At 40.4% G+C, this 22,957-nt stretch overlaps 2 protein-coding genes across 2 annotated transcripts in view; one reads left to right on the forward strand and one right to left on the reverse strand.

Annotated features, from left to right (window-relative positions):
* GTF2H1 (general transcription factor IIH subunit 1) overlaps positions 1-2,657 on the reverse strand; it is a 33,283-nt gene extending 30,626 nt beyond the window's left edge. The window contains exons 1-2 of the mRNA XM_081098854.1: positions 2,465-2,657; positions 430-575 (exon numbers count right to left, since the gene is read on the reverse strand). The gene's annotated coding sequence lies outside the window, so the exon portion shown is untranslated. The remainder of the gene's footprint in view (positions 1-429; positions 576-2,464) is intronic.
* Positions 2,658-3,082: 425 nt separating this feature from the next.
* HPS5 (HPS5 biogenesis of lysosomal organelles complex 2 subunit 2) overlaps positions 3,083-22,957 on the forward strand; it is a 37,375-nt gene continuing 17,500 nt past the window's right edge. Inside the window, exons 1-12 of the mRNA XM_081100369.1 lie at positions 3,083-3,339; positions 3,487-3,540; positions 6,799-6,957; positions 8,012-8,175; positions 9,825-9,935; positions 10,113-10,177; positions 10,624-10,816; positions 11,902-12,035; positions 16,973-17,185; positions 17,699-17,770; positions 20,985-21,073; positions 22,479-22,657. Of these exons, the coding sequence (XP_080956495.1) occupies positions 8,068-8,175; positions 9,825-9,935; positions 10,113-10,177; positions 10,624-10,816; positions 11,902-12,035; positions 16,973-17,185; positions 17,699-17,770; positions 20,985-21,073; positions 22,479-22,657 (1,164 nt within the window). The 5' untranslated portion in view covers positions 3,083-3,339; positions 3,487-3,540; positions 6,799-6,957; positions 8,012-8,067. The remainder of the gene's footprint in view (positions 3,340-3,486; positions 3,541-6,798; positions 6,958-8,011; positions 8,176-9,824; positions 9,936-10,112; positions 10,178-10,623; positions 10,817-11,901; positions 12,036-16,972; positions 17,186-17,698; positions 17,771-20,984; positions 21,074-22,478; positions 22,658-22,957) is intronic.

Below are 22,957 nucleotides of genomic sequence, written 5' to 3' on the forward strand. Positions count from 1 at the left end.
CTTTTCTTGAAGATAGTTCCTTGAGTAGCAAAAACTTCCCAGTAGAGTTCTATAAGAGTCAAATAGCAAGATCCTTCGGTAAAGTCATTAATTCATTTTCAGTGAATTATTTACTTGCCTGAAGCTAAATGTACATGCCTTGCTCTGAGCCTTAGTACATTCTCCTTCCTTCCCATTAACTAACTTTTACTCATTTTTTCCATACTCTAAGCTTCAAAGTTATTAGGCAAGGTCTTCTATTCTTCTCTTTATAGCACTTATCACAACTATTATTAATTTTTAAAGTAATTATTTTAATGTCGATCTCCCCTTGACACACTGCAAGCTTCATAAAGAAGGGCAGAGACTACTGTATTGTGTTCAGTGCAATACAAGCACCCAGCAGCCTATTTTAGCCTATAGGAAGAGTTTAATAAATATCTACGATACCTTCTTAAGATCTTTGTTAACAGAAGGATACAATCTTGGTAAGACACAAGAAACCTTTGCACATACATCTGCGGCTAATTCCAGGAAGCACTATTACTTTCTTCTCACAAATCAGAGGACCATTCTTCATAGATTCCAATAACTGGCTTATAAGAAAACAGGGATAGGAAGAAATTGAAAATATTCAGCAGAAATCTTTAAATTACTGCATCTCTATATTTCCATTACCTACATCCCCTTTTCCAATGGCAGAGGTAAATGGGGCAAAAAAAAAAAAAAAAAGAAGAAAAAAGAAAAGAAAAAAAAAGTAACAAGTGAAATATAAACTCCTTATCACCCTCTAAAAGAGCTGCTGTACCTGCCAGCATACAAAATGGAGATTTGGAATACTGTTTGTCATTAGGCAATCCAAACTTTTTTAAACAACTCAGTATTACAGGGAATAAGACCTTGAAAGTATGTAAAGAGTAACCCAAATGTATTGTTTTAAGGATAGTTACACACACAAAGCAGACATTAAGAGGGAATAACTAATGTAGCAATTTTAAGACTGAGCACTTTATCTTACAACAGTACAAGGAGAGGAAGGAGGAGGAAAACGCTACAGAGAAATGCAAGATAGAGGGAAAGACATGCTCATATTAACTCATAAATACTGCATGCAAGAGGACAATACCAAAATGGAGAGAACACTCGGTTGGCCATCACAGTGGGGAAGTGAGGGTCTCTTGGATGGCTGACACCGCCACAGCGGTGGTAGGGAAAGAGGAAAGAGGAAGGTACACAAGAGGCCTCTAGCAGCAGTAACCCCGAGATAAAAGGGGTCAGAATGCTGGGAAAGCAGAAGGTACACTTGGCAACGTTCCAATGGTAGGGAAAAACCAGCAGCACAGGAAAACAGGGCTGAAAGGTGGACAGACCAGTAGGTGAAGACATGTCTCCAGGGCAGTGCACACAGGAAGCAGTCACAGCTGACTGGAGCCCATCATTTGGTTCACTGCTTTTAACCGACTCCTGTCTCTCTGCACCCACCTCCCTAGTATTTCTAAAAAGCTGTCTTTACATCTGCACTACCACATGTATTTCATACCACCTAGAAGAGACTCGGTATCACCCATCGATCTGCTGCAATGCTAACAGGTGTACTGGCCCCAAGTTCTCCCTCCCTCCTTGCCAAATGCGGGATTCAGGTCTGCTAAAAGGCACACCTTCTCCCCGGAGCCCGGGCCCTCTGAAAGCCGTCGGCCTGATGCTAGAGGTTATCTTCCCTCCTGCGGTGACATTTCCATTTCATCTGTTCTAGTTTTGACTTTGCTTTACACATGAGGATTCCTGGTAAGATTTCATGGGGAGGGATTGTTCCACTTCTTTTTGGAGTCAAAGCACTATGCTTTTGTATGTTTTAAAATCGGATCTTCTAATGGGGAAAAGGTTAATTTTTAAAAATCTCTCTCCCTCTCCCCATTTCACAGGTCCTAAAACGGATGTCTGAGAGTCAATTGGATAAACGTTCTTTAGGCAATAATTACATATCCCCATGTGTTGGTGATCTATTTTTAAGACGATCAAGCCGGGCCCAGTCCAGACCTGGGAGGGGTCTGTGGGCTGGCACACGAGCTAAGGCTTTCTAAGCGGTAGGACTGACAGGCGAAGCACAGCGTGCAGGCACCGAGGCGAGAGCTTTTTCTCTTACAGAAACCGAAAGACTTAACAGCACGTTTCCTAACGGGAAGGGCTCCCTTGCGAGGGAGAGGCCTCCACGTCCTTCATTCCCATGAGCCGTCCGACCCCGGCTTTGGGGGAACGCTCTGGTCCCTGCTCTCAGTAGAGGGGTAGGCTTCCTGCAGCAAGTATATTAAGGGTCGCTTCTTCCCCGCTTCAGGATAATAACGGGCTGCCCGGAATGCAGCGTGGGAGTTGCGGGGACGGCGACAGGGACACAGGAAAAAGGGGCAGAATCCGCGCCGTCCAGCGGCCCCCAGGCCTGTCAGCTACTCACCCACCCACCCATTCCCATTCTTCGGTCTAAACTTACCAGGTGGGAGCTGCGGCCCTGGGCAGGGAGTAAGAAAGTGGGATGGGTCCGGTCGAGTGCCGCTGCGCTTCTTAGCGACGCTGCCGGGAAGAGTCTGAAACCCAGTAGCCGCCGCAGCCTCCGCTACCGCCTCTGTTACTGGGGGGTCTCGCCTCCATCGCTGGCTGCGAGAACTCTGAGGGCACGTGACCGGAAGTGCCAAGGCGGGCCGGCGGGGCACGTGACCCCAAAGCACGGCCGCCATGACACCTTCCGCTGGTTCCCTCCCTCCCCCGCCAGAACCCGCCTGGTTTCATTTTCTCTCGCCGGCTTCCAGCGGGGAAGAGTCCCGGGATCCTGGCTGGCTCACCCCTTTGGCCTAGAGTTCCTCCGGTCCCGGTCGGCGCTTTCTCTTCGGCCGGCAGCGGCCCACTAACTGCAGGCCGCAGAGAGCGTAATTGCGATGGCGGACTGAGGGGGAGGGACCACGCGGAAGCAGGGGCGTAGCCCCTCACGTGACGAGGAAGTACCGTTAACTGCGCTGTCCCCGAGTCCTCGACGCTCCGGGATGACGTAAGCCTGGGCGGGGAGGAGTGAGGGGCGGGGCGACGGGAGAGACCAGCTGCTGTGTGCCTCTGAGTGTTCGGTGAGTGTCCGGCGCCCAGCCTGGAGGGACGGTGCGAACCGCTGCAAATTGGGGGCTACTGTCCTGGAGATAGTGGTGCAGGACTGGGACTTGGATTTGGAAATTGGTTACCGAGGCTCCTCCCCTTAAGAGATGAAGACGGCATTAGAGTTTAGCTGTTAAAGTTAGTAGTTCCGCTAGACGGGGAGGTTTTCTTGTCGGCTGGGCCTGTCTCCCCCGCGGGGACGAGGCACATCGAGCGCGCGAATGAGTGAGTCGCTATTGTTGTCCGCGGTGGAGAGTCCTCTGATTGTTACTTCTTGGGTGGGAAGACCCAAATCTCCCCCTTTCCCTTCACGCAATAACTTTAACGTTTGCTTCCTTTCTTCTCTTTTGCCTCCTCTTCCATGCGAAAAAGAGGATGCTGTGATTTGGATTTGGTGTGAGCAGCAAACGCTGGTTCATTAGCAAAGTGAGTACAGCACTAGGGTGATGGGAGAACTTTTTCTCCATCCTACTACTCGATTGTAGCAACATGGAAAGGTGATTAGGTTTTGGACTCAGGAGAAGTGGATTCTAGCCTCAGCTCCACCTTTAAAACCTCTGTGACCTTGGGCCAGCAAACCCCTCAAGAATTTGTTTCATTAACTTTGGTAAGCATTTATGACCCCCTTCTGTTGGCTTAGTTTTTTTGCTAGGCTGGAGGTGCGACAGACTTAACGGAAGAACTATTTAAACTTAGGTTTCCAGGAAGATAGGATTTTGTTAGACGGAGGGAGATTCAAGAAACAGCCAATACTAAAATTATGGAGGCACAGAATGTTGACGGGGTGAAAGAGGAACAAAAGATAGCTTCATGTAGTTGGAGAAGAGGAGAGAGGATAGGATGGAAGATGAAGCTGGAGAAATAGGGCTAAGATCATAGTTTCTGTAAGAAGGGTAGCTGTTGAAGGTTTATGTGGAGCTTTTTTTAAAAAAAAACTTACAGAAAATGTCAAACATAGATAAAAATACGATAATTTAATGAACCCTCATGTACACGTCATCCAACTTTAACAATGATCAGCATTCTACTGTTCTTGTTTGTACAGAGCTTTCCAATTTCTAGGTACTTTTTATATCCATTGTCACATTTGATTAATAGCAGCTTTCAATTTGAGCTCAATTCTACTCTGTGTAGGTAGGTACTGACCATTTTATGTGAAAATTTCTTTGAGTTGTAGCTGACCACTTGCTCTGTTGAATCGAAGTGTGGTATGGCAATTTTAAAAACACATCTGATGCTATTTTAGGTAGTAAGATAGAAACTTAGTGTCCATATCAAGTAGGTTAGTGTTTCTACTCTATTCTGTTATCTAACTACTTAAGGAGTATTATGTTCAGTTCTAGGCAACACATTTTCGGGTAAACTAAAGTGCCCGTGTAGAAGGTTGACCAGAACAGAGAAGAACTGGGACATTGTCATGTAAGAAATGACTGGAAAGCTGGGAGTGTTAAATATTTAGAAGACCTGATAACACTTTTCAAATACTGAAGGGTTGTTTTGGAAGGAATAAACTTATTCCTGTAAACCAGCGGTTCTCAACTTGTGGGTCGCGACCCCTTTGGGGGTCGAACGACCCTTTCATAGGGGTCGCCTAAGACCATCGGAAAACACATATATAATTACATATTGTTTTTGTGATTAATCACTATGCTTTAATTATGTTCAATTTGTAACAATGAAATTGGGGGTCACCTCAACATGAGGAACTGTATTAAAGGGTTGCGGCATTAGGAAGATTGAGAACCACTGCCATAAACTATAGAATCCACAGTTAGGAATATTTAGTAAATGCTGTAAGTGTTCACATTTCAACCCAATATTTAAAAAAAGACCTTATAATACTGAGAGCTGGAGAAGTGGAATGGACAGCTTCAAGAGAGGAAGCATTCCTTTTCCAGTGCTGAAAATGTTCAGAGGTCCAGGTTACAACTAATTTCTGAGTTAGGTGGGTGTATGCACTTTGAATCTTATTCCACCTTGAGAATTTTGGGAAGTGGGACTTATATTAAGCCTGAAAGGCTGGGTGTATTTGAATAAGTAGGTGTGGAGGGAAAGGAGTCATTTCAGGGAGAGAGAAAAGTATACATTTGGATTTGGCTTAACACTATCACCCAACAACTGCTCTTGAGAACTGATATTGCTTATGCTGTTTCTTTTCCATCCTTATCTCCACTAAGTCTTAAGAGCAAAATGGTTTTTTACTCCATTAAATCATAACTTCCAGGACATTCTCTCTTCACTGAGATCAAGGCCAAATGGCCTGTCAGCTGCAGTTTGAAGATCACTAGTAGAAGAGATCGATACTGTGGCCTTGATGTCAGTCCTTTTTTCAGGATCTTGTACTGTGGTTTTATCTTTTTCTTGTATCTTCAGATCCTTTCATTTTAGAGACTCTTTTCTTTTAGCTAGTACCTAAACTGTTTTGAGTTTTGCCTGGTCAGAAAGTCAAGAATTTGTTTTCTTTCCACCAGATTTATTTAGTAATTGAAAAGGCCTTATCTTTACTTCCTCACCATCCATCCTTCTCACATATCTACCCACAGGACTTCACAGAAATTATGTGATCATCCAACACAAATTTTCCAATACCTTTATTTCCTTCCAAATTAAAATTTGTTCAGGTTCCTTGGTTTGAGATTCAAAGTGTTTTGTAACTTATGCTTGAATGGCTATTCCAGCTTTATCTTTCATTATTCCATTGCTTGGATCTTGTGTTTCAACCAAACATTAAATTTATATTCTCCAAACATATTCTATATATCTTTGCTTATTGCTTCCCCACCTGCTACCCTCACCCATTTTCTTCTGATAAAAGCCTGTTCAGCTACCAGGGCTATTTCCCTTAGGAAGTTTTCCATGGTTCCTTTGAACTCGTGATTATCTCTGTTTTTTAAGTTCCAATATAGCACTTTGCTTATGTTGTCCTTGTGAGAGATGTGTGTATGTGAGAGAGATTTGTTCTTTTTTTTTTTCCTATTTGAATTTAAAATTATTGATTTCTGGTATTTTATTTGTCCTGTTCCCACTGCTATGCCTCATATTTTACTAAGTACTCAATAAAATGTATTAGTGGGGGGAAAAAAGATTTTTCTTCGGTCAGGAATTCTCAAATATTTTAAGTATGGACATACCTCATTTTATTGCACTTTGCTTTATTGTGCTCCACAGATGTTGCTTTTTTACAAATCGAAGACAAGCCCTTCCACCAGTAAAAAGATTATGACTCATTTTATTGCTGTACTCACTTTATTATGGTGGTCTGGAACCAAACCCAAAATATCTTGAAGTATGCCCGTATAGGATGCCTAAAGATTTTTCTTTTTTTGAATATTATTCTCCCTGCAGAGGTTAAGATGTATTACGAACAGTGTTACTAACATATGCTAGATACTTACTGCTAGAACATAAGACTATATTATGTGTATGCAATAAAAATACCTTAAGCTTGTATGTGCTTTGTCGCTAGAAGGTATGCTCCATGAGCATTAAGACTTTATTTTGTCTTCTTTTGTTGTCCCTGGGACCTAGAACAATGCCTGGCACATAGTTTGTGCTAGGTACATATTTGTTGAGTAAATGAATGAGTTAATTTATGTGTCTCTGAAAAAACACAAAGTGTAAACAATCAAAAAACAAGTATAAGCAATTGTTTCTCTAAAAAATTTTTTTATTCATTGATTTTAGAGAAAGGAAAGGAGCGAGAGCGAGGGAGCAACATTGATTTGTTGTTCCACTTATTTATGCATTCATTGACTGATTTGTGTATATGCCCTGACTAGGGATTGAACCCACAACCTTGGCGTAGCAGGACGACGCTCTAACCAACTGAGCTACCCGGCCAGGGTAAGTATTTGCTTTATATTCTTAATTTGGCAGGTAACAAAGGATTGGGAAAATTTAAAATTAAGGGGTAGACTTTTCTTAACTTTTATTTATTTCCTTTCTTTGGAAATTGATGCAATTTGACAAAAATGTATACTTGAGAGTTGTTGAACAGTTAAGAACTCTTATTTTAGTTTACAAAGTCCTCGTTGGGTATTTGGCATTTGCTACCTCCCTATCAGATCTCTTACTAAAGTCTTTATTCCTCTTCAAGCTGTAATTACCTGCACTTGACTTGTCACTTACTTAGTAGGTGCGTTCATTTATTCAGCAGATACTTAATGAGCTCCTGATAGGCAGGAGAAAGAGATCCAGAGGTCTATTCCTTTAAGCACTATTAAATTGTTGACTGATAACCATTGAATTTGCTGATAAAGATTTATAGTTAGAGACCTTTTTTAAAAATTGTCCTTTAATAAGGAAAATTGCCCTTTAATGAAAGACACTTAAAGACAGAAGATGATTTACAACTTAAATGCAGCTAGGGTTGCTATTTTACCATAGAGGAGCTTGACCAATTTTCCTCTTAAATCCTGCAGTGTTGCTCAGACGGTGTGTCTCAGTGGTTGAGTGTCAACCCCTGAACCAGGAGGTCAGGGTTTGATTCGAGGTCAGGGCACATGCCGGGGTGCAGGCTCGATCCCCAGTAGGGGATATGCAGGAGGAGCTGATTGATGTTTCTATCCTTCTCTCCCTCTGCCTTCCTTCTCTAAAATTAATAAAAACATATTTGAAAAAAATCCTGCAGTGTCCATTCTACCTTTTCACACTGTTAGATGAGTGGGGTAGGATTATGGAGGGCCTTGAGAATCTGGACTTACTTTGGGAGGTTTAAAATCAGGAAATGATGCAGTACAAGCTGATGTTTGCATGTTACCTATGCGTGTTTTCTTTCCACCTAAAGGCTGAACACCTCCAGAGTAGGGATTCTTGTCCCTGTCTTTCCTGTGTTCTTTACATACTCATTAAATGCATGTCAAACGAGTGCTGAGCTTCTTAAACTATGTTTTTTCAGGTTTAATTCAGGAATCCTGTGCCTATCACTCAACATAGTTTCAACTTTCCAGCTAAATGACTTTTGTGCCAGTCATACTGGAGTCCTACACCCATGTTCTTGCAGAGTTTGAGTCTCTGGATCCAATACTTTCAGCCCTAAGGCTGGACTCAAGTCGTCTAAAGGTGAATTTCTTGATATGAATGATTCACATTCATATTCATATGATTGTGTGCTCTCTGTTACATGTGCCTCCTGCCCTTTAGTTCTTTATGTTTTATGGAAACTTGAGTATTACCTATACTAGTATTAAGCATTACTGTCTATATAGCATGTTCATAGCTTTCTTTTATTTTTTGAGCTATCATTTGAATTCTTTCCTGTCCTTGGAAACCATGGTATTGATTGCTGATTTTTCCCCTCCTCTCAGTAATCTTTCTGTCTTCTTTCAGGAAGTAATGTATTTGATTGAAAGTAAAATAGTATAAATGAGTTTTGAGCAACAAGAACCTCTGCTGTTAAACTAACCTCATTCTAAAACAAGGAATTTGATGTACACTCCATTTTAGGGAACAGAGCAAAAGTTATTAGTTCTGTAGCAAAAGTTGTTATCTCATGTGCTTCCCTCAAATACTGAGTTCTTTTGATAAACTCAGGAATAACATGGTGAAGAACAAGTCTCATAACCAATTTTAAAATAATTTTATTTTTACACTTTTGCTCTCACCCAAAGTACCATTTTAGCCTCTGAGCAAAGGGAGAATAGGAAGTAATGGGCAAAGTAATATGAGCAACAATTATAAGGGTCGATATCAGACATGTTTTTAGCTGCAAGTTACAGAATACCTTACCAATAGTGGCTTAAGCATTAATGGTGTTATTAACCTTGTTGGAGGTTAGTATTTCTGGGTATAGTGTTGTGGCCCAGTGATTTCCACGAGGACCCAGGCTCTCCATTTTCTGTTCTACCATCATCCATATGTTGGTTTTTAGTCACAGTTGCAAGATAAGTATCCTGGCTCTAATCTTGATGTGTCCATTAGTATCTCAAGCAAGAAAAAGGGGGCCAGAGGTAAAGGCTTTCTTGGTTTTTGGACTCTGACTTTTATCTGGGAAGGTGGGGTTTTCCAAGAAACCCCATCGTTTTAGTTTTATTAGCTGGATTTGAGCCACATGACTCCCCATAACTGCAAGAGACACTGGGCAAGTGAGTGTTTAGGTTTTCTAGCTTCTGTGGTGGAAAGCAGCAAGGTTGAAGAGGGTTGGGAAAGTCTGTGTGTCAGCCAAGCAACAATTTTACCAGGGGTACAGCCTCGCCACTGCTTTCTCTGGTGGATAGGAGAGGAATCATCAGGGTGAGGGTGTAGGGGAAAATAGTACGTGGTGATCTTTATCTGTTTCCTCTGCAGTCTCACTTGCTCTAAAAGCTTTGGATGTTTGTGTTGATTATACAAATGCGAAATTATTGGAGTGAACAAATGATTAAAGTGGTGGTGTATCCCCTGGAGACGTAATTGATCCTCCATCATTGTGGTCAGAGTTGGAATAACCAAGCTAAATTCTAATAAGAGATGAATTACTCATTTATATAATTGAGCCTATTCAGCCATTTTGAGATTCAAAAATTAACAATTTAAAGCCAAAATGTTCTTTCTTATGTATTTTTCAGTACACTAGAATGAGAGCATGAGTGCCATTTTGTGGTATCCAGCTGGGCAGGGGGTGGCTGGGAGAGGAACCTGGTACACAGATCCTCAGTATGTATTTCCAGTGCATAGTTTATTTGATTAAATGACTGTGGTGATCTCACTCTTGTCTGTTTACATGTTTTTAGTGCACGAGCATAGCTGTATCTCGGAAATGGTTGGCCTTGGGCAGTTCAGGAGGAGGTCTCAACCTCATTCAAAAAGAAGGCTGGAAGCACAGGCTCTTTCTTTCACATAGGGTAAGATTAAGGATAGCTCTGTCATATACCATTCGGAGTATCTTTCATAAATGCCAATTTCTTCATTACAAATACTCATGTGGAATAAAAGAAAAATATAAAACTTGAGATTTAAAAGTGAAAAAAAAAATACCATTTTTGTGCAACTGCCTAAAATTTTTCCTTTTTGTGCTCTAGGAAGGAGCAATTTCTCAGGTTGCCTGTTGTTCACATGATGATGATTATGTTGCTGTAGCTACCAGGTGAGAAACTGTTTCAAAACTATCTGACCTTATCCAGATGCATTTTAAATGAACAAATGTAGCTGTGTGTAGGGTGACCAACCATCCTGATTTGCCTAGGACTGTCCCAATTTTTAGCACTGAAAGTCCTGCGTCCTGGGAAACCTCTCATTCCCCAACAAACCAGGATGGACAGTCAGTTGCCATAGTGTTTGTGGAAACTGCTATGAGGCAACAACATTTCAGTGGTCTTAAAAGGGAAAGGTAACAGATAATTTAGAACATCTGAGTTCTGTTATGTTGGATTGGTGGACTAATGCAAGGAAATAAATATCTTGACTTTCTATTTCCTCTTTTCTAAAGAACAAGTTTACATATATATTTAGTATATTTGATACTGTGATGCAATTAAATTGTACCTTTTTCACCATTGCTGAAAATTTGCTTCTTTGTCTCAATTTTTGCAGTCAAGGCTTTGTAGTTGTTTGGGAATTAAATCAAGAGCGTCGTGGGAAACCAGAACGAATTTATGTGTCTTCAGAACACAAGGGCCGAAAAGTTACAGCTCTCTGTTGGGATACAGCGATTCTTAGAGTTTTTGTAGGTGATCATATGGGGAAAGTTTCAGCCATCAAACTCAACACTTCTAAACAAGCAAGGGTAAGAATCAGTCCAGTTACTTGCATATGTGGGTGAGATAAAAGGTGTTATGCCACAGAATTTCAAATAAATGACCAAATTTTGGGGGGGGGGGACTGAGCTAGAACCCAGAATATTAAGTTTGAGAGACTTGTTAGTATGTGGTACATATGGGAGCCTGGTTTAGCTTGATTCTGTTGCAGAATGGCTTCTGTGAGCTAACTTAAGTCTTTTATAGTACTTCATAATTTATCTGTATGGCTAACTTAAATAAAGCATTATTTTTAATACTAGGCTATTAAGAAAGATGCCAATTTATTAGTTGTGTGAATAAAATGGCATCAATTGCCCAGGCTCCTTTGTAAGGGTAGAAGAAATTCCTGGGTGTAGGTATATTTTCTCTGAGGATGATGAGAATGGAATCTTAAAGGCACCTCCTGGATTGTGCTCAGCTGTGGAGGATCCCAGGCTTTGTGACACAGTTATTGGGATGGAAGGGTTGAGTCTCAGGTTACCCGACCAGAATGCTCCAATCTGTTACTAAGCCAGCTTCTCACTGTCTCTCTCCAAAGGTTATTTATTAGATAGGAAGTGGGTAACTTGTCTTTTCATTGCCTTATTTCTATGTATGATCCTGGCAGAAAAGAGATCTAACTACCATTGGCTAAATTATTTTAATTACCGTATCATAATAATCTTCTGGTTTGCTCATAATGACCCATCAAGTTATCACTTGATTCTTTATAGTCTTGATCCAAAATATAATTGGAACCTGACACATAGTACAGCCCTAATTTGTCTTTCTTCCAAAGGGAGAAATGCTGTCTACAAATGAAAAATTTCCTTACATATTTGAAAACTTGCTTCATCTTTTCATTCCAACCTCTCAGTTTGGGTCATCACTAAGAGAGCCTTAAGATTTCTCTTCTGCAGTTGTGTACCAAATTATTTCACATAACTTTGATATTCCAACAGGCAAATTAAATTTGGTCCCTTAAAAGTTTTTATTTTGCTATTCAAGGTATTTGCATTTAAAAGGTAGAGAAGGAGGTTATGTGTATATGTAATGATAAATAAACTGTATTTCTTTGTTATGTTCCTTTTAGGCAGCTGTTACCTTTGTGATGTTTCCTGTTCAGACAATAACAACAGTTGACTCCTGTGTTGTCCAGTTAGATTATTTGGATGGAAGACTGCTTATATCTTCACTCACTAGATCCTTCTTGTGTGACACTGAAAGGTATATTGACCAACCATGTGCCATAGGATATACAGAATTTAAGAGCTGGAAGGGACTTAGAAATAGTGTAACCCATCCCCTCAATTTAATTATACAGATATTCATAAGGAACCAGCTGTGTGCAAGCTGATGTTAGAGAGTAGAGAAGAGATAGAGGATACTGATTCAGTGAAGTGGGTGACTAGGAGAACTATTAACTCTATGTGAAGCATGGTCTAAGTGCCATGAAGAAAGGCCAAATAAGGCTTGTTTTAATATGGGGAACCAGGGAAGTTTCCTTAATTGAATTTGTTGTATATTTAATGGAATTTTACTAAAGTGTAAAATTAGATGAAGAATAATTAAGAAATTGTGAAGCTGACAAATACTCTACCAAAATCTCAAGGGTAGAGCCAAAAGTCCAATGAATGGCAAAGGAATATATTAGAGGTATCTGTGCAATACCAAGACAGAATAGGAAATGAATATATATCACTGCGCAGAAGTTCCTCAGCCATTCTCTCTGTAGGGAAATTTTCTCTGGCTCCCCTTCTTCCCCCTAAGCCCCCTCCCCCCGAAAAAATTCCTTAGGACCTTCCCATTTAAAAATATTTTTGGGAGTTTTGAGCATACACAAGAGAGAATTGTATAGTGAATCTACTAGCCAGCTCCAGTAATTTTGATGAGGATTTTTGGTAAATGAAGTCTGGAGGAAGAGGTGCAGGGGGGATATTCTAGCAGGAAAGAACAGCCCTTTGGGGAAAAGTGAGCAAGACATCAGCATATTCTAGAATTTGCCAATCTGGATTAAGTAGAGGAGTTGTAGGAAAAAAGTTGTTTAATTGGCACCACACTGAGAACGACAGCTTTAAATGCCACACTGAGTAGGTGGGTTCTCAGGTCATTTTAAGAAAGTGTACATATAGAAAATCAGAGTTTGGAATTGATTCCTTTAGAACTATCCAGGCTTGGAAAGTCTATTTCCAGGGGTTCATGTATCTCAGGAGACTGCTATTTGAGAAAGCAGGAGGATATTTATTGCAAAGGGTTTGAAGAAATGTGTGCTGACTGTCAGGGATGGTAGAGGAAAGGATGAAGAGAGATGTACTTTGCTTTTTTTGCTTGGGATAAGAAAGGCATATGGGAAGGAGGCCAGTTATAGCAGGTGGCAAGTGTCTGGTATCAGAGAACCTAGCTGGATAGCAGAGAGGCAAGGCTTTGAGATACAAGTGGTCAGTTTACATGCAATCAGTAGGAAGGATGATGCACTTGCTTTGGGCTTATTTCAGACTATAGTTCAGTGGTGAAGTTAGACTTACAGAACTGGAGATCATCTTGTGTCACCCTTTAATTTTTGTAGATCAGAAAGCTGAGGCTTAGCTGGGGAGAGACTAGAACCTTTCTGTCCTGATTCTGTGCCCTTCCTGTTACCTCAGTTACCTCTAATACATTCTTTGACATTGGACCTTTGGCCATTAACTCCACCCTTGAGATTTTACAAAATGCTTGTTAATTTCACAAAGTTCTTAATTATTTTTCATCTGTAAGCTTCCAAGTTTATCAAGTGGCCCAATTCAGAAATTTGGCTGAGCCCTAGCCAGTTTGGCTCAGTGGATAGAGCATCGGCCTGCACACTGAAGCGTCCTGGGTTCGATTCCTGTCAAGGGCATGCCCGGGTTGAGGACTCAATCCCCAGTAGGGGGTGTGCAGTGGGGCAGCCGATAGTTGATTCTCTCTCATCATTGATGTTTCTATCTCTTTTCCCCTCTCCCTCTTTGAAATGAATTAAAAAAATTTTTGGCTGAAATTCTAATAGTCAGAACACTGACTGAAAACACTTCATTAGGATTGTTTGGAGGATCTGATGAAATTATATATATGAAACACTTTAAAATTAAGAGCTAAATATGTGGAGGTTTATTTTTCCCTCTGCAATAAACCTAGAGTTGCTAATCATTATTTTGCCATTTCACAGGGGTGTGGCTAGAGTTGGTTATGAGAACAACATAGAACTTACTGCTAAAATAACATATTTTAGAAATGCCCAATTTTAGTAAGTTAGAATTCAGTTCTGGGGACATGGATAGTACCATAATATTTTTCTTTTTAAATATACTAGAGGCCCAGCACATGACATTCATGCCCAGGTAGGGTCCCTAGGTCTGCCCTGCGATCAGGGCTGATCTTCCTCAGCTGCCAGCAGGCAGCCCCACCCCCGCCATGCCACCATGTCCGCCGGGGTGATCGGGGCCCCAGTGCTACCCATCTCTGCCGCCACCCACCCCGGTTTCCGGTTCCTCATTGGGCGATTGGAGCCTGCTGGCTGGAGGAGGGACCAAGAGGTTGACAGTTCCTGCCCACTCGCTGGCCCTGCCCCCTGCCACAACCGGTCGCCCTCTGTGTGTGGTACGATCGGGGCCATGGCACCGCCTACGTCTGCTGCCACCCACCCCCGGTTCCCGGTTCCCCATCCGGCGATCAGGACCTGTGGGCTGGGGGCAGCTGCTGCGTTGAGCGTCTGCCCTCTGGTGGTCAGTGTGTATCATAGCCAACTGGTTGTTCCACTGTCTGGTCAATTTGCATATTACACTTTTATATATATATAGATTTTTATTGATTTCAGAGAGGGAGAGATGGAAATCATTGATCAACTCTCTCCTGCAGGCTCCCTACTGGAGATCAAGCCCGAAACCTGGGCATATGCCCTGACCAAGAATTGAACCCGGACTTCATGGTTCATAGGTTGACGCTCAATACAGAGCCACACAGGCGAGGCTAATTTATCAATCATATGCACCCTGACGGGATCGAACCCAAAAACTGGGTATGTGCCTGACTGGGAATTGAACTCTTGACCTTCTGGTGCACAGGACGATGCTCCAACCAACTGAGCCACACTGGCCAGGGCTGGTTCTGCCACTTTTTATTAATTTTTTATATATTTTTAAAATATATTTTTATTGATTTCAAAGAGGAAGGGAGAGGGAGTGATAGAAACATCAGTGATGAGAGAGAATCATTGATCAGCTGCCTCCTGCACACCCCCTACTGGGGATCAAGCCCACAACCCAGGCATGTGCCCTTAACCGGAATTGAACCCAGGATCCTTAAGTCTATAGGCGGATGCTCTATCCATTGAGCCAAACCGGCTAGGACAGTGGCCGGCAAACTGCGGCTCGGCAAACCATGGCTCACGAGCCACATGTGGCTCTTTGGCCCCTGGAGTGTGGCTCTTCCACAAAATACTGACCTCTGCGCATGGGCCATGAAGTTTCAATCGCACTTTATGTGCGCGCCAATGTGGTATTTTTTGGAAGAGCCACACTCCAGGGGCCAAAGAGCCACATGTGGTTCGCGAGCCATGGTTTGCTGACCATGGGGCTAGGGCATGGTTCTGCCACTTTCTAAAAAAAATATATTTTATTGATTTTTTACAGAGAGGAAGGGAGAGAGACAGAGAGCTAGAAACATCGATGAGAGAGAAACATCGATCATCTGTCTCCTGCACACCTCCCACTGGGGATGTGCCCGCAACCAAGGTACATGCCCTTGACCGGAACCGAACCTGGGACCCCTCAGTCCGCAGGCCGACGCTCTATCCACCGAGCCAAACCGGTTACGGCAATCCTGCCACTTTTTAAGCTTTGCAAAATAACAGTTTCCCCTTCCAGAATGTAGATAGTTTTCAGGATTAACTAAGGTAATGTATATGAAGTGCCTGTCATATATTGTTTGAAATTGTAGAAAACAAGATTAATGAGCAAACAAATGAGTTGACTGTATTTCTTCACTTGGCAAACATTTATTCTACTTCTCTGGATCCTTAGCATTGTATTAAGCATCACAGAAGATATAAAATAAGCAAGAAATATATTTTATTTCCCAAATAAGGAACATAAGTAATAGAATATTGCACATTTCTAGGGACTTTCACATTCACGTTCACAGAGTAAGGCTAATGTATTTTATTCATGAAGGAAATAAGGACAGAGTTATTTATTGAATTATCTAAGTCACTGGTAAATTCACACTAAAGAGCATATTAGATCATTCTATAATAAAAGGGTTTGAGTGTATTAATTCAATGACAAAGCCAACAACTTTACAGCTAAAAAAAAAGGGTGGGGTTTGAGTATACAAAGCACTACATAATATTGTGTGCTTTCTATGGGCCAGATACTGTGCTATATACTGGGGATTCAACCAAAAAGGAATAAGAAATGGCTTTTGTCTTTGAGAAAGTCATAATCTGTTCAAATGGACACAATTACCATATATAATGTTGTAAGTGCTGTGAAAACATAGCATGGGAAGCATGTAATTCAGCTTATGGGAGTCAGGGAAATCTCAGAGGAAGAATGATGGCACTAAGTCATGAAGAGTAAGAAAAGGAGTTTTTAGAAAAAGACATCATCATCATCACCTTCCATGTTCCAGACAGTGTGTTAAACTCAAATATATCTAACTCATGTCATCATAAGGGAACAGAGTTCCAGAAGGATTTAGCATTTTGAGGAAAGAGTAAGGAGATTATTGGGTGTTTGTGGCAGGGGAGTGGCTTGGAAACAGTGCTGGAGAGGTAGATTAGCTTTTCCATGGACTGGCCAAAGAACAAGGTGATTTGAGAAGCAATCAGTAGGATTTACAGATGTATGAAATGGTTTGGTAACACCCATTTTTTTAGATTTGAAAAGGGTCATCACATTAATTCTGCACTCCTTCTGTGGATAATAAACATGTGAAATGGTTTGCTTCCTGTCACAGAAAGAGTTAATGGCAACTCATTGCTAGAACCTTGTTTTGACCTTTTCATTCTGTGTTCTGTCCAGTAGTATACCACTCATATGAATAATGAGAGGACATTGTGGGTAGAATTATTATGGCCACGCTGATTTGTAGTGCCATTGTTTTTGACTTTTTGTAGGTAAACATGCTTTCTCTTCCTTTTTGGGTATTAGAGAAAAATTTTGGAAAATTGGAAACAAGGAAAGAGATGGAGAATATGGAGCTTGTTTCTTCCCTGGAAGGTGTGCTGTGGGCCAGCAACCTCTAATATATTGTGCTCGTCCTGGCTCCAGAATGTGGGAAGTGAACTTTGATGGGGAAGTTATAAGTACACATCAGTTTAAGAAACTCCTCTCATCGCCACCTCTCCCTGTGATTACTCTCAGGTAAGTTGATTTGTGTGCCTGGTAGGGAGTATTTGAGGAACTTTCATGGAGATGTTGGGTTGAAGTCTCTGATTTTTTTTTTTAATGTATTTTTATTGATTTCAGAGAGGAAGGGAGAGGAAGAGAGAGATAGAAACATCAGTGATGAGAGAGAATCATCGATCGGCTGCCTCCCGCACACACCCTACTGGGGATGGAGCCCGCAACCCAGGCATGTGTCCCTGACCAGAATCAAACCTGGGACCCTTCAGTCTGCAGGCCAACACTCTATCCACTGAGCCAAACCAGCCAGGGCGAAGTCTCTGATATTTTATATGTGTTAAAGATTATGCCATAAAAGATTCAGAGAAACCAAAAGTCTTTCCACCAATTATCTTTTATATGATTTAAAGCAAATGGAGTAAGGGCACATGTAATTAGGCATTCGGGTTTGTTTGGAGGCAAACATTTTCCTATGGAGGGAACACATGCTTTTATGTTGTGATGAAATCAATGGGTGTGTTTACTTCCTAGATCAGAACCTCAGTATGATCATACAGTTGGATCCTCCCAGTCTTTGTCTTTCCCCAAACTCTTGCATCTTAGGTAAGTTTCTCAATTTGATCCTTAAAATGCGTGTGCGCACGCACACACACATGCGCACAAAACCTTTTCTCTGTTTCTTGCTTGGGGCAGTTGTCTTTTAAAGATTATTTTTGTATTAAATTTTAATTCTTAGCATGCAAGGACAAAAATAGTTGTAGAACTTGTTCTTGTAAGCTTGGTGAAACTTCAGCTCTCTGTCCTTTAGGTTCTGACAAGTGCCTTGCATGAAAGATCTACCTGAGGTAGACTCAGCTGGCCATATTTTAATATCAGGGTTCAGTTAGCCTTCTAGTTGGATTCAGTGCAAAAGTCCATCAATAAGTGGCAACCCAGAGTGCTACTAAGGCTGTCATCTGCTGGGCTTGCCAATTCTTACATCTTGTTCTGTAAGCATGGGGATGCCAGTGTGATTTCCAGCCAAATCTATATGTCTGGAACTCTACTTATTTCAACAATAGAAAATATTTGGCCAATGCATAAGGACTCTGATGCAGATTCAGAGAATATTATTTAGAGCTGACTATAGGTACCCTGAAGTGTAGACTCTTTTTTTTTTTTTTTAATAATTTCTATTTCTTTAAGTATTACAAAGAGTATTACATATGTCTCCTTCCCCCCCCCCCCCTTGACATTCCCTCAGGCCCCCCCCTCTCCCCCCGTGTCTTGTGTCCATTGGTTAATCTTATATGCATTAATATAAGTCCTTCGGTTGATCTCTTAATCCCCGCCCCAAACCCTCCCCAGGCTTCCCACTGTAGTTTGACAGTCTGTTCAATGTTGCTTTGCCTCTGCATCTACCCCTGTTCATCAGTCTACACTGGTCCCCATTATCTGTCCCAACCTCACTGGAGCAGTCCCAACCTCACCAGGGCCGTCTCAGCCTCACCTGGGCCGTTTCAACCTCACCGGGTCGATTCAACCTCACTGGGGCCGTCTTGACCTCACCGGGGCCAGAAGTGTAGACTCTTGATTGGGGTTTTTCAAAGACTAACTAATTGTTCTTAGAATGTGATTTTTTTTAAACACTTGAAATGTTAAACTAATTGCCCCTAACTAATGTATGTATATGTCTCACTACACTGAAGTATTTGAAAGTAAATTGTAAAGTATCCTGAAATTTACTGGAGACAGTTATTTTTTTGTTCACAATTAGATAAAGCATAATAAAAACTCTTTCTTTATGGCTCTTATCACAGTTTAAAATTACATATGCATGCAATATTTATGCCTATCTTACTCTTAGACAGTAAACTTAATGAGGGTGCCATGTCTGTTTTATTCACTATTCTCAGTGCTTGGTATAGTGCCTGGCATATATAGACAATTAATAAATACTTGTGGACTATAGTGTGTGGGGTATGGGGAAGTCCCGTACCCAAAAGTATGTTTTCTAATAGCAAGACTACAGTTTGCTTGGTTCTCTTGTAGAGCTATTATTCCTTTGTTTCTATTATTTCCTACCTGTATACTTGTGTCTTGTGGTAACCATTACTGTTATACCCACAAATCCTACAAGAAAGCAAACTTTATACTTTCTTTTTGAGTACATTGGTATCGCCTTCCCTTCTTAAACAACGCTGTTAGGCTTGTGTCCCAGTCTGTTATCAGTGAAGGGATAAGGGGATGAGGGATATATAAATTACAAAGTATCAGCTCTTATCTATTCCCTAATCACCACCCCCAATCGAATCTAGTTTGCTACTCCTAAGGGATCTTTCCAAGTTGAATATCAAATTTAGTATCAAAATCATGATCCTATATCTCTTTATTCAGGGATCCTTCTAGCCTCTCATTTTTTCTCCTTTGGCTCCTGAAGGCAGCCTTCTAATTTTACTTACTTTAGACTAGGATTCTGACCATATTTTCCGTCTTTGTGACAAAGATCTGGCTCTAATATTGGCAAAATGTTTAATATTTGTGTTAAATATCAGTCTTAGTTTCATTGTTACATGGTACAATTTTTAGTACTCTTGGGTGCATTAAAAAAAATGTCCCTGATCTCAAGGTTATATTTTGTTGGAGAGATGTGGTTTATTTCTACAAAAAGTTTAACAACAATAAAAAAATAAAGAGTTGTGACAATGCAGTACATGATTAATGCCACATGATCAGGGTTGGCAAGAGGTAGTCTGGGTGCAGGAGGAAAAGCAATTGCTGTGAGCCATCAGAGAAGGACTTCAGAGGTGAGTACAACTTCTGATCCTTGAGAGGTGGCTAGAATGAGAGCATTATAAGTTGGGGAATGATGCCCGGGTGAAGCCAAGAAGCAGAGATTACCAGTGGTATGTAAAAAATAGTAGTAGCTTTGAGAGAGTGAGATATATGAGCAAAGGATTATAGAAAGAGATGATCAGAGATGAAGAGAACCAGAGCAGGAACTGGAAAGGAAAGTGGACCAAGAAAGTGCAGTGTCCCAGAGTCCAGGGAGGCAAGATTCTGGAAAGAAGGACAGCCAGCAGGATTGGCCCTTGCTTAGGGATCAAGAAAGGAAACGAGGAAGGGTTATTGGTTTGGCAGTTAGGAAATCTTTTTGAGAATGCAGTAAAGAGGAATAATTTGGATTCCAGATAACAGTTGGAGAGGATAAATAAGGGAGGAAGTAGATTTTGGGAGGCATAGAGAGAAAAGTCTAGGTTTTGGAGCCAGAGGGTTCTTGGTATAAATTCTGACTATTATGTATTCATGCTGAATGGCTTTGGGCATATATTTTCATGTTTCTGTACTTCAAATTAAAAAAATATAGACAAACACTTAACCTCGATGAGTTGCTACAGGGTTAGATAATTTAAGTAGAATCTTCAGTAAAGCTCCAAATATTACCATCCCTTAAAGTAGCTCACTGGAGCAGTGACTGGTGGGGAGGTGCTATGTTTAGTCTTTGTTTTAAATGTTTTCTCTGTCGTAACACATGGGAAGTTTAGCAGCTTTAACAAACATCAGGAAAGATACCAGCCTTTTTTTTTCTTTTTCTAGAAGATATTTAGTATATATAATTGAATTTTTCCCAGTGGGCATTATATAAATTTTTTTTAGCAGTTGTTAGAGACAGAAAAGAGGTTTCAGGACTTGATTGGCTGATACACTTTTATATTTTCTTTGTACAGGCTAATTTTACTTTGATAGCTAATATGAAGGTCTGAATGCAAGGAATTGTATCATAAACTGTATCTGAGCAAAGTAGAATTCTCTTGATTCCTTCCTTTTTCTCTTGCAGTGAGCATTGTGTGTTGACTTGGACAGAAAGAGGAATTTATATTTTCGTTCCTCAGAATGTTCAGGTTCTTCTTTGGAGTGAAGTCAAAGGTAATTATATTTTCCTTTCTTATGTAACTTACAATCTCATGCTTATGAAAGATTGAATTATTATAGGAGGATTCTCTTGTAGTGTAAGATGTAAAAAAAAACAGAACAAGCTGACATTTCTTTTAAACATTAATATTATAGATGTTTCCCTTTGTAAGGTAGTTCACAAGCATACATTTGTGAATTTGTATTTAGTTATTTATTTCTTCATGCCTTTTAAACTTTTAAGTATAGTTTTTATTTATTCTTAAATATTAGTAACTACTGTTTAGGATTGAATGGATTAATTCCCCCCCCCCCCCCCCTACTTATCCTGAAGTTTTACTCCTATTGGAAGTCTTGCTTTAACTCCTGTTTTGTATCTCAATAGTTTGGGGTTTAAAAAGTCCTTATGGGAACAATAGCCATTGTAAATGACTGAAACAGAGAAAATCAATCTCCGTGTTCTTCTGGTTAAAACCAGAAATGGAAGATATTTAGCTTTTTTAGTATTGCTTCTCAGGGAGTGTATTTGACTTTTGGTTCATTTTCTGCTTTGTAAAAACATAAAAAGAAAGAAACCATTACTTACTGATTCTGATCAGCATTGACTTCTTATGGATTAAGTACCCTAAGGGTATCCCATGAAAACTAATTTGTTTATCCTTTTTAGACTTTCAAAAATTGACATATACATTGTATATGTTTAAGGTTGTACATTGTGTTGGTTTGGCACATTTATACTATATTGCAATATGGTAAGATCACTTAAGGTCTGTCTCTTACAACTTTGAAGTATATAATACAGTATTTTTTACTATAGTCACAATGCTGTGCATTGGATCTCTAGAATTTATTCATCTTCTACCTGCATGTGTGTATCCTTTGACCAACATACCCCAATTCCCCCATAACCCCAGTCCCTGGAAACCACCATTCTACTGTTTCTATGAGACCATCTTATTAGATTCCACATAAGTGATATTAAAACTAGTTTTTAAAGTCCTTTCATAATAGTCTACCATTAAGTACTTTCATGATATTCTGTGTTTTTTTCATAAACTGTTTGTTGATTTACATAGTATGTTAAAATCCATTACTTGACACTAGATGATAACTCTCATAAATGTCATAGTCTGGTCTCTAATGTAGAGTGTCCTCTTTTAAAGTCCCAATTCCTTTTCACAGAAAATAGGACTTTGGATCAGAGAGATGTGTTTCTCCGTTTCTTTTATTCTTGTTCTTTTTAGAATAGTGTCTAAAATATTATTTCTTCATTGAAATGAAAATATAAAAAGATGAAATTCAATCAAGCCAAACCTAATGAAAAAGTGAATTTATTAGAATAATTTCAACCCTTGCAAAAATGGAAAAGGAATATTTGTTTACCATCCTGTGTGCTCACCCCACTCTTTGGTTTTTGTAGATATTCAGGATGTGGCTGTCTTCAAGAATGAGCTGTTCTGTTTGCATCTAAATGGGAAGATCTCACATCTTTCCCTCTTATCTGTGGAACGCTGTGTGGAACGCCTGCTAAGGAGAGGCCTTTGGAACCTGGCTGCTCACACTTGCTGTCTTTTCCAGAATTCTCTCATTGCTGGCAGAGTGAGTCAGAGAGCTTACATGTTCATCTGGGCTGTTACAATCATCCTAGCTTGCAAGATTGTGCTACAAAGTTTTTTTGCTTAACTAGCCCTTTCTATATGACTTATAGATAAAGCAGCAGTAAATTCCCAAAGGAAGCATGACAAATAAATCTAGGGGTGGGTGGAGGGTAAGAAAAAGGGTATACTTGCCATTAAAAAAATAAATCAAGTTTACTCACAAATTTATTTATTTATTTATTTTTTAATATATTTTATTGATATTTTACAGAGAGGAAGGGAGAGAGATAGAGAGTTAGAA

Source organism: Myotis nattereri (genome assembly GCF_964212035.1).
Source record: "Myotis nattereri genome assembly, chromosome: 9".
NCBI lineage: Eukaryota > Metazoa > Chordata > Mammalia > Chiroptera > Vespertilionidae > Myotis > Myotis nattereri.